The sequence below is a fragment of the Rattus rattus genome, chromosome 3 (genome assembly GCF_011064425.1).
Source record: "Rattus rattus isolate New Zealand chromosome 3, Rrattus_CSIRO_v1, whole genome shotgun sequence".
NCBI classification, from domain to species: domain Eukaryota; kingdom Metazoa; phylum Chordata; class Mammalia; order Rodentia; family Muridae; genus Rattus; species Rattus rattus.
In genome coordinates, this window is record NC_046156.1 from 176,049,225 (window position 1) to 176,061,615 (window position 12,391).

Below are 12,391 nucleotides of genomic sequence, written 5' to 3' on the forward strand. Positions count from 1 at the left end.
TTTTATTTAAAAGTCCTGAGAACAACTCTCGTGGGAAAGGACCCAGATCCCTTCTAAGGCTGTCTTAAAAATTACTCTCTTCTGAAACAAATTTAACTCCTGACATCTTCGTTTATTTATACTGTTAATTTTGAGGGTATGTATGTTCCTGTGTCTTCTAACACATGGTTATATTCTTTTAAAGTAGCTACTTCCACACATTTTTATTCCTGTTATTTATTTTAAGTGTGTGTGTGTAGTCAGAGTACAATTCTCAGGACTCCTTTTTCTCCTGCCGCCCTGTGGGACACAGGGCTTGAACTCTGGTCAGGCCTGTATCTCTGCCCATGAGCTGCTTCACTAGCTTGACTCTTATTCATTTATAATGGCTGCAAGCATGCTAACAGGTCTCCAACCCAAAGGTCAGCCCTGCAAACCCACATGCCAACATCATTATTCAGACTAAACAGGTCATATTTATAGACTTGGGAATACACACACACACACACACACACACACACACACACACACACACAAAGAAAAAGAGGTGGTAAATTTGAAAGAGAGCAAGGTGAAGCCTTATTTCTAAGGCTCTGGGAACACTGCAGAGGAGGCGGCAGAAAAAATGAAAAAGGAGGAAGACTGGGAGGAGGGCTGCAAAAAGATATCCTATAGATAAGATATCCTATAGATAAGATATCCTATAGATAAGATATCCTATAGATAAGACATGGCCATTGTAACCATGAACGCGAAGGGACTGAATGTTGTCAGATACGGATGGGGAGGGGCTCACAAAGCCCAACCCTCATTACTGAACTATTTACTGCTGATCAATTCAGGGAGAGAGGGAGTCACTGTCATCCGTCGTGTACCCACTGCTGACTCTATCAGGCTCCAGTGGATGTACTTTCAACCTAACGGTCACACACGACCCTGACTAAATTAAATGGATCATGAAACAAAACAGAGTCTAGGGGAGGGGCAGCAGTGGACATGGATGATAGGGATGAGAGATGAGAGAGGGTGAGAGAAGAGAGCAACAGAATGCACTAACACACCTACGGAAATATCAGCAAACAACCGTGTGCACATCTAAATCTTCCCACTCAGCTGTTTTCAGGAGAGTCCATTCATTTCATCCTCTCCTTGCCTTTGGTTCACAGTTCAATACTGAGTAGCAAGTAACTACTGTGAGCACCGAACAAAGCTGTAGGCAAAATTCAACTACCCTGTGCTAGTGGTTCTCAAACACAAATACCCATCAGACCCGCACAGAGGGCATCTACGTACACAGACTGGCCCCTCCTCCAACGCGCCCAGTTTCTAGTTCAGTACGTGGATATTAGGAGCTGAGACCTAACAGTCATGGGTCATGCTGCCACTGTGGATAGACAGACTTGATGAACTAATAACCTTAGGGAGCAAAGGAGCTTATAGTACAGCAAAAAAGGAGAAACAGTTGCAAGGTAAAATGATGGGAGGACACTCGATGTATTGGGGGTTCAGGGGAGGGACCAGTCTTGTCCTGTGCAAGGATTGGAGGAGGACAATGAGCCAAATGTGAAGAGCTCTTATAAGATATTCTGATGATGAATTACGAGCCTAGAGACGTTGACAAAAATGAAGGGAAGACTCTGGTGGGCACACAGTAAGAGCCAAGGCTACAGAAACAAAGGAGCGGTCCTAAGCAGAGAACGCTGAGGAGACACGCAGTGTCGAGCTGCCGTGCTTCAGTACGCAGGCCGGTGATGCTCCACAAGTGGCAGAGCCCTCAAAGGCAGGGTGAACTTTGGGGAGGCTGTTGTAGTTGTCACGGGACGTTTGGGAGCGTCCTTGGCCTCTCACTACCTGTTAGATGCCGGTAGCGCTCCCACCCAGACCTAACAGTCAAAACATATTTCCAGACGGTGCCAAATGTCCCCAGGAGCCTTTTGAACATGGCCAGTGTGGAAATTACACAGCAGGGCCTACACAGGTCACAAGATGCACGAGGCAAATGTTTCTAAAGCAGTTTCCATGGATGGTACATCATGAAGAGCCTTGCTAGTGTATTAGAAGAAAGCAGCATCAATAGGGAAACACGCGGGGTTCACTTTTAATGAAAGAGCAGAAGCGTGGGAAATATTCGAAGCTTCACAGTTACTGTAGGTTTGTACTGGATTCCCATCATAACTGCAGGCTGCCATCTGGGCCTCTCTAAAGCCGACTTTTCAGCAGGTGTAACAGCGTATGACAGAGCCATGGAGGAGGAACAAGGCATCGGGGAGCTCTGCTGACTTTATCTTGGGCACTTTAAGATTACAGTGGTATTTCAGGACTGGAAAACTGGTAGCCGCATTGGGACCGAGCTACCTCGAAGCGTTATAAGGTAGGAAGCCCTCCAGTTCCACAAAGCGACTGAGACGCTTAGGCGCTTTTCCAAGGAAAACGGATTTTACAAACGGCAAAGCCAAAGGTTTCTGAAAAGGAGTTATTCATTTTTGCAAATAACCAACTAACATAATAAATTAGTCAAAGCAAACAGCAAATATTTTCACAGATCAGTGAGCTCCTGCTAAAGGGTACGGTACAAATCAAGTACAGCGTTGGTTGAATGTCACTGCTTCATCACACTGGGCCTTCTCGGAGTTGTGTTAGCTAATTCAGACACAACCCTAATGTGCATAGCTTCCAAAACTCCCCGGCATCAGACATCAGTCTGACAGCTGGCCTTTATGCTCAGCTCACATTACTTCTGAGAGTTCCATATACTATTTCTGAGTGCAAAGGAAGAACAATACTTCTGTGGGGGCAGAATTAACAAAGAAGGCACTGAAAATCCTCCTAGGACAGAAATTACCTTAAGAGCTGCTCCATTCCAAGGATGTGCCGAAGGCCAACGGGAAGGCAATGTTACCTAAAGCATCGTGACAGTTGCCCAAGGCCTGACCTGTTCATTCTCTAGGTTGCTAATCTACTTCACGTCCCTGTCAAGTAACAGGCTGATAATAAAAGGCAAAGCATGTGACTACATGAGCAGAGGAGAACACAGTGCTAGAGTCCCCAAGTCAAAGAAACTCTCTACTTGTCTTCAGTTCACATCCTGGGCATGAACCCAGTGGCCTGGTACAGACTTAGGCAGCCCCATCTGCAGAGGACTCCCTCACACTAACAAGGCCTATATCGTACAGAACGGTACACACGACCTACAGTCAAAGCCCCAGTGCGCCAGCCTAGTACTGTGCATCCACTCCCACTTTCTCTCTCCACAAAAGACGGACACATTTCCATTTGGGGTTGGCCAATAAGGGCCCACGCAGGAGACCCAGAGGGTATCTCCAGTCCACCAAGGTCACCGTAATTTGGTGGTGGTTTCTAACCCAATGCCACACTTTCTGTTGATTCGCTCTTTCCTGCCCCCACCCTTTAAGAATGAAGAAGAATAAGTCTCTATAGGATCTCCTCATCCCTTCTGAGTCTCCTTCATACTGTTCACATGCTCGTCAATGGCCCATCTCTGAACTCGTCAATAACACCATGTAAGGTGTGTTCTCTAGTCACACGGTCCTGCCATTAAGTTAGCACCTACACGTCCTCCTTTATCACAGCTGAGACTGGACAAGAGTGATCTCAAACACCAGAGGGGTCATTTCCCCGCTTTGTAGTAAATACAATGAGCTCTCCCCAAGAAAGACAAGGAACTCAGATCAAATTGTTGCTGGTGTGACACAGAACTAGCAAAAGAAAATGGTGAAAAAAAGAGGAGTGAACTTACCTGCATTGATGAGGTCAGCATCAGCTTCGTCTTTTAGTGGGTATGGGCCCTGTCAGACACAGCAGGGCACAGTCAGTGAGTGACAGACACATCAGGGCACACATCCAGTGAGTGACAGAAGCACATTTCCCCCATCACACACTAAAACCATTTAAATATCTCCCTGAAGATCTAGAAAGTTAACATCTGTCTGTCTGTCTGTCTATCTGCCTGACTGCCCCCCCGTGTGTGTGTGTGTGTGTGTGTGTGTGTCCATCATATTTTTTTCTAAACAGAGAGAAAAATCTGTGGTGTGGAGTGTGGAGTTGGACCTGTGGAGAGGTGCGGAGGATCTGGAAGGAGCTATCTCCAATTGACAACTCACAAAGGAAAAATTGGGGTGTTTGTTGGCTGGTAGGTTGGGTGGGTGGGTGTGTGGTTGGTTTTTTGGGGGTTTTTGTTTGTTTGTTTTTTAAAACAAGATTTCTCTGTATAACAGACCTGGCTGTCCTAAAAGTCACTCTGTAGACCAGGCTGGCCACAAACTCACAGAGATCCACCTGCCTCGGCCTCCCAGCTGCAAGGATTAAAGGGCTGTGCCACCACAGCCCCCTGGAAAAGTTCGTTTTCTCTAACATAGTCTAACTGGGTATACAAACAGCTCTTAAAGAAAGGCTTCATTCCCAGCCATAGATGTCAGCAGAAAATGAGCCCAATGGTATTTTGGGAGGATTTGTCTCATAATGCTTGTACATTTTGTTTTTGTTTCAATCTTACAGGTCTTTGACTTTAATATTATGGTTCTGATTTTGTTTTCATAGTGAGTGTGTGTGTGTGTGTGTGTGTGTGTGTGTGTATCTGTATGTGGTTCTTGTGCTTTTTCTTTGTTCTTTTTTCCTATTTATTTTATCCTATTCAGGTCTGGGGATTTTGTCTGATTTATTTTTTTTAATTGCCTGCTTGCTTTTCTTTGTTTTTAAGTTCTCTGTTTCCTAATGAGAAAAAGCGGGTGTGGATTTGTGTGGGTGGAGGGACAGGAAGAATCTAGGAAGACTTGGGGGAGGGGAAGTTGTGATTCGCATAAAGCATATAAAATCTATTTGCAATAAAATTTGGATTATTTTAAAACGTATGTTTTGTGTGAAATTTTTTTCAATCATAAAAAACAATAGCAAACTAATTTTGCGTTTTAAGTTTGTGACCTTCGTCGGTTGCATTGTTAACTCTCTTGGTCCACACTGAGCCTGTGGGTCACAGGGTGAACCTGCCTGCAGCCCTTTCCCAGAGGGCAGTGAACGGCACCTACGCATGTGTTCCTCTGCTACACGGACTTGCAACAGCTGTCCTTTTGTTTTGGTATACAACACTTTGGAGGTCTGAATTTGGAATTCTAATTTTACCTCTCGTTGTATCTACACATGGGCTTCCTTATGTTCCCTTTGCTCAGTTCTCAGTAGGATATTTAAAATATATAGTTGTGTATGTTTGTATATATGTATGTATGAATGCATTCACGTGTACACATGTGACTATATGCATATGTTTTTGTGGAGATCAAAATGAGGGCTTCACATTGCTACACATATGTTCTCTGCTACACTTGATCTAATTTCATATTCCTTTTTATAAAGTAACTCTAATGACTTGAATAGAGCTGAGAACTTTTAGATCACAACACATACCAACAGAAAGGGAAAGGGGGGAAAAGAAAAGATATTAGAGTTAAGAATGAAGCAACACTGGCTATAAGTTTTTAATGACTCACAAAAGTGGGACTGAAAACTATCTCATAAATAAACTGAGTTACACCTAATGTTTTAGGCCTCTGCACATCTCTATTTCAACATTCGATGTGGATAATTCACAGAAACTTACTTTTCCTCTGTCTTCAAAATGAAAAAGCTGACCGCTCTAGACAACCTCAGAGGTTCCTCAAAAGTAGCAGCCTTTGACATCAATAGGAAACTGCTTCTCTCCAGACACACAACATTTTTATGTCTCTGAAAACGGCCACGAGGTGGCTCAAATGATCAGTCTTTACCATGTACCTGTGGTCATCACACAGTTTGCCCGGACAGGATCTACTGTATATATAATTCTGTATATATATTATCACAGTGACAGCAAAAGTCTACTGAGAAATAATGAAACGCTGGAAAAGTATGACAAGTAAACAACAGCTATCATTAAAGAGAAGTTGTCAACTTACCAAGCCCAAGACTCCATTTTCACTTTGGAGATGAACAGTCATGTTTGGGCTGATAAAGTTGCTGGCCAGAAGAGGTATCCCTATACCCAGGTTAGCTGAGGAGAGATGTTAAGGAGGAGCGCAGCAGACACACTCTTCACATATATAAACCGGAACAAGAATCTTCTCTAGAGGGAATTGTCATTAATACAGTAACAGAATAAATTCTCCAGACACCCTCTGCACACTCATGGACAATTCTTCAAAATAAAACTCTAATTAGTCCCCAATTTCCCACAAACATTATTATGCTTTATCATGAAGACCAAAGGAGTGACTTTAGAAGACAACTAAGGTCATTTTAGCAATAACAATAAGTCAGACTTTATTTTTATTAATGTGCTCAGCAAATTAGATTCGTATAGAGGACAACTGACATTACTAAGCATGGTTAGGCCTTTGTTTAAAAACGATTTCCACTATACAAAGCCCTCACTAAGAAGAACGATGATTTAAAATCCCAAAAAACAATATTTTTAAGTTTAAAGAAACGAAATTCGGATCAGACCAAATTGTCAGTGTTTTGATGGCTGTGGTATGACCGAGACAGCATCAGGAAAGAGAGGAGGAGGCTGACCCCCTCCTTTGCCTATGCATACAGTGCGTGATGACTAAGATGATACTCTTCTTCCCCCAAGTGAATTCTGATCGCTGCACAGGTGCAAACTGTACAACTGAGAAGCAGAGGGGCTTAGAGGTGAAGGCAGGAGGAGTAGGAAATTATCTCAGTCAAACTGATTGGAGAAATGACTGTAACTCATGGGAAACAGGAGCTCATGACGGACAGGTTCTAGTTCTGTCTGCCCTAGGTCTGTAAGTACAGCTTTGCTGCAGCCAAAAGCCCATGAACATTTGTCTTGTCATACACCGTGTATATTATTCACTCTCTAGTATACTGAAAATTAGCAAAATGGCGAGCAATCTCGCTTTTAAGTACATTCAAACTCCAAGTGCTAACTGCACCAAATCATGTCCTCTCTGGTGATTTTTGCCAGAGATGAAAGGTACAAGGCACAGAATTTGAATCATTCATTGAGTACTTTTATAAAATATTAGATGAAAGAGTGTATACATAGGATATTTAACAAAGGAAGCAGAGGTTTGTTAAGAAGTTGGACTGTGGGCTGGAGAGATGGCTCAGTGGTTAAGAGCACTGACTGCTCTTCCAGAGGTCCTGAGTTCAATTCCCAGCAACCACATGGTGGCTCACAACCATCTGTAATGAGATCTGATGCCCTCTTCTGGTGTGTCTGAAGACAGTTACAGTGTACTTATATATAATGAATAAATAAATTTAAAAAAAAGAAGTTGGACTGAATGGCCTGTTGAGTGATCAAATGTCAGAATACCCAAGAAAATAAACAGCATTGGTTACAACCATGATTCTAATATTTGAAGCCCCCATCTTGAGTAATAGCTCCTTCCCAAACTGTCTAGCTAAATGCCAAACTGTAACAATGCAATGTAAACTCAGTGTTTTTAGTTACCATCAAGAAGGCAAGTAGAGCGGTTGGGGATTTAGCTCAGTGGTAGAGCGCTTACCTAGGAAGCGCAAGGCCCCTGGGTTGGTCCCCAGCTCCAAAAAAAAAAAGAACCAAAAAAAAAAAAAAAAAAAAAAAGAAGGCAAGTAGATCACAAATAAAAAAAATCTTGCTATGCCTGGATATGGGATTACACATCCCATCCTGTGAAGTTTGACTACTTTCAAAGTTAATGTGAACCAGACTGAAATCATTGTTCAGAGGCCTAACGGCCTGCAGAACATGGGAAATCAAGGACCGTATGTTTGGTGAGGCTCAGGCTACAAAGGATACCATACATGCCATCCTCAAACTCAAGAGCGGCTCTCTTGATGATCCGCTCCCTGACGTCTTCTCCGGGCTTACCAGACTTGGCTTTTCCTTCACCTTCCTTTCGCAGTGATAAACGCTTAAAAGTAAACAGAAACAAAGTATGCGCGGTTAAGATCTGCTTTCAACCTCAGCACTGCCTGGATATAACAATTCACAGGGAAAAAAATGTATAGCACTCATTACCAGTGGGAGGCAAGCCCTACAGTATATAAAGGGCCATTCTTTAAGAACGCATGGGTGGTGAGTCAGACAGAAATCTTTTCTTTAGGAAGTAAATGGAGCAGGTTAGATTTGTTTGAAGAGGAAGACAGAGCCGATTGCACTGAGAAGTAAACAATCCGACTACAGCACCGCTCTACCTAAGACTTAACAGCTGAATTCTCCTCAGGGGTTCAGAAGCTGAGCCTCAGTGAGGGAAAAGACGTGGGCCCTGGACATGTCTCCCTGGGCTGTCAGAATGCGTTTACCATGTTACTGCTCCCAACTGCCTATTTCCATCTGCAGCCTCCAGGCTGGCTTCGTTGTGCAGGCATCGCAGGAATCATGGAAACAGCCAGAGGACGGATTGCATTACTAAATCTCCTTAGAGCAGACTGGTCTGTTTGTTGATATCCTCCCCTAGCTCTCAGGGCTCCCAGCAGCAGTCTGGGGTGGCATATTGACTTTCACTCTGACTCTTAATATCCCACTAAATTCCTATCATGGTCCTCATCCCTTTGACTCTTAACAACAACGGAGACCTGGCAGGTCAGCCATTGTGGAAGAGCTCCAGTCCTCCTAAACCCAACCCCTGGCCACCTTCATACCTATCATTTGCCCATTGCTCAAAGTTAGTTAAAAATCACGTTCTTCCTGCATCCATTCAAGCACAAAACTACTTCAAGACAGATAGATATTAATGAGGAATCCAACACCAGAGGGATAAAGCCACCCAAGGTCGATTACTCATCTCTGCCCTCTACCCAAAATCAGGGATCAAAAACTGCAACCATTACAGAATCCTGGTGATACGATGGCCTGCAAATTCCCAAGACGTGGAGACACAGCTACCCTGGGCAGATAGATACACAGTCAGTTCCTTTCCAGTGGCACACCGGAAGCTCCTACTTAAGAGCCAGAGTGAGACTGCTCAGCTCCTACCTTTTATCACCTGGAAAGGCCTGAGAGACATGTGTCTCTGGTAACCAGATCTATATGGACTGGCAGTAATGCTCTGTAAATTACCTCGATTCTCTTCTCGTATTTCTCTCCCTTTATAAGGCGGTGCACATAAATCTTGGGAATGTGAATATCTTCTGGAGCAAATGAGCCAATGTCTACAATTTCTTCAACCTAGGGTTAAAGAAAAAATGTTAAGTGAGACAGTGACCGTTTAAAATAAATGTTTATGTTTCTAAAAGTGAGACGTATAAATTTATGTCCAGCTTGTGAATACAGTATTAATAACAAGCATGTGTATCTATATAAGCAAATGTAACATATATCAGACTTTTTAGACCCACAACTGAGAAAAAAAAACCAAAATCCATACATTTATCTGAATGCAAAATTCAGGACAGAAAGTGACAAGGCTTAGCCTTTTCCGAGAGAACTTTGGTTATAAATTCATCGCATGCATCAGGACAGTGGCTTGGGCTTTCATGAATTGCAGCTCGTCAATGCAAAGCTCAAAAGCACACTGCTTAAATTAATGAGAAATTTATCATATCAAAGGAAAAATCTGTAACAACATCTGTGTGGCCACTTGCAGAGGTCTTTTAATATAGATGCAAATGCCACTCACAGCCAGCTTTAATTACTCCTGTTGTTCCCTCCTCAGCATCGGGACAGAACTGCAATCATCGAAATAATTTTGCTCGAAGATGGATAATTGATTTTAATATGGAAACTTCGAGAAGGAATTATTAAGTAATAACTAGAAATAGTCAAATTAATTCCAATCAGACTCATTCACAGTGACATTTTGCAGTAATATAAAATGTTCCGAAGTTCGTCTGCTATTTTGGGATTCACTTTTTTTTTTACAATAACATAAATGAACTAAGAATGACAAGGAGTCAGGAAAAAATCTTAACATTAAATTAAAAAACATTAAAGCTAATTTTGGTTCAAGAATCAGCTTTCTCATGACTGTAGAGATACTCTCTTTCTTGTGCACTGTGCTCCTGTCAATAAAAAGCTAATTGGTCAATGAACTGAGGCAGGATTAGAAGGTGGGGCGCCTGGCAGAGAGAAGGAACTCTGGGAAAGAGACAGGCATGGGAAGGAAGGTTCCCAGAGACAGAGGAAGACGATCAAATGAAACTGAGGACCACAGAACAACCGGCATGGCAGAATAGAATATTGGCATTATTGGGGTATGAGCTAGTCAGGGAACAAGCCCTCGATTTTGACCTAGGCATTTATTCATACATAAGAAGTCTCGGAGTTGCTACTTCAGGAAACAAAGTGGCTGAGCTCATGGTTGCACACGACAAATTCAAATCAGCGTAATGGATGTCACATATGCTATGGCTTGACTCTTGGACACTTCTTGTGGTCTTTAAAAAGTGGGGAAGGCCACTTTTATGGGACCAAATCCCCCTCATCCATGCTTCATGCTCTCTGGCCACAGTGGAGGTAAGCAGGAGGCTGTTTGTTCCAGCACACATCCCCCACTACTGCTATCCAAAAACTGTGGGCCTGCCTCATGGTGAAGCCCCGATAATCCTTTTCTCTTCATGGGGTGATTACCAAATCCTTCCATGTAGTGACAGAAATCTAATACAATGTCTAAAGCAAATAACCATTTGCTTAAATGAGCTGACTTATTCAAACAGGCAGAGTTGTTTCAAAGTTGCCACCTAAAATACTAAGGAGACTACCCAGAAGTCTGTGGAGTTAAGCCCTCACTGTGCTATTTTGCTATCCTATCTCTCACCAGGCTCCTGCCACAGAGAAGGAACACAGATTTCAGATCATCCGTTATTACACACTGCCCCCAAGCAGCCGAAGAACACCAGGGAAATGGGTGGGGACTGCTTCCGATAAGAAAGATCTGGAAAACACTTAAAACACCAGGGAGGAATCATGGTATCCATGTTGAGTTAGTGTGGAGAGATGGACCTGGGAACAAGCAAGAGGGACAAGGATTTGGGGGCCCATGTTCTCCAAGAGGGAATGACAGCAGGGCTTCTTGCCTAAACTCTGTCTTCCCCTCTGAATGGCCCCATGGTATATTCACCATTTATTCATACTCGTATTCTCATTTCTCCCTCCCTCCACACCTCCTTCCTTCCTCTTCCTTCTACACCCTCTCTCCTTCCCTCCTGCTCTCTCTCTTTCCTCTCTTTTCTGTCTCTATTGTATGTGGTATATAGTCATGCTGAAAAGGGTGTGTGTCTGTATGTGTACAGGTGTACAGGCACACATATGCACATGTATGTGGAGGCCAGAAATTGACAATGGTGGTCTTTCTCGATCTCACCCACCCCTTATTATTTTTATACAAAATTCTTTCCTAAGCCTCTAACTCATCAATGTGGTGAAGCCAACTAGCCAGTGAGCTCTAGGGACCCGGGGATTACAGATGTTTGCTGCCACACTTGATATTTTCATGTGGTTACTGAGGATCCAAACTCAGGCCCTCACATTATACAGCAGGCACTTTACTGACTTAGCCATGTCTCAGGTCCCTGCCCTGACTTTTTTTCTACACAGTGGGGGAGGATCAGGTTAAAAAGAGCTGGAAGTGGTCCTAAGAAATGAAGCACGGGGGCGATGTCTAAGCCTGGCTGTAACTTTACAGTTTATTCGCAACTTCCCATTGTTTTCAATTTAAGCCTTCAATGAAGTCCTTGACTTTAAAAATGTTTCTATTATACTGAGGATTTATATGAAGGCTTAATATTCAAGAAAATATTGACTACAGCATTCAGTATAAAGTCAGAAACATCAATGGTCAACTGTAAAGAACTGATAGAAATAAATATTAGGTGTCCTAACAGAATGGACCTATTGTTACGCTTTTGTAATACTGCTTTGAAATTTGCTTCATAACAATACAAGACGTTTTACAAGCAAGAATTTATACATATATGCTTTAACGCAACTACATCACTTTCCTTTTCTCTTTTCTTTATAAACTATTAATCCCAAAACATGGTATTCATTTGGACACTTGCATTGATCAAATATATTGATCAATTCAGGGTAACTAGTATTGTTTTTCTGCAATGTATGTGTAAACCCATGAAAAGCAGAAGCACAGTGGAATTCTAATAATCCCTGTCTCTGAGTAGCTACACAAGGTATTTCTGGGGGGTGGAGGCTGCTTGCAGAGGCCAGAGGACAACCTCGAGTGCCATGCCTTAGTTGCTGCCTACCTTGTTCTGTGAAACAGTCTCTCACTGACCTGGAACCAACTGGGTAGCTATGGTAGCTGCCCAACGAGTGCCGGAAATCTGCTTGTCTTTGTCTCCCAAGGCCAGGAGGCAAACACCATCTTGCCAGGGGGAGTTAAACGTAAGTCGTGGGAACTGCGCCCAAGTCTGCACACGTACAAGGCAAGCACTTCACTGACTGACATATACCTCC

General features: G+C 43.0%; 1 protein-coding gene across 1 annotated transcript in view; it reads right to left on the minus strand.

The window, feature by feature from the left end:
- Nucleotides 1-12,391, minus strand: part of Oxct1 (3-oxoacid CoA-transferase 1) — a 132,209-nt gene that overhangs the window by 58,519 nt on the left and 61,299 nt on the right. The window contains exons 8-11 of the mRNA XM_032898826.1: nt 9,041-9,148; nt 7,778-7,892; nt 5,925-6,019; nt 3,737-3,785 (exon numbers count right to left, since the gene is read on the minus strand). Of these exons, the coding sequence (XP_032754717.1) occupies nt 3,737-3,785; nt 5,925-6,019; nt 7,778-7,892; nt 9,041-9,148 (367 nt within the window). The remainder of the gene's footprint in view (nt 1-3,736; nt 3,786-5,924; nt 6,020-7,777; nt 7,893-9,040; nt 9,149-12,391) is intronic.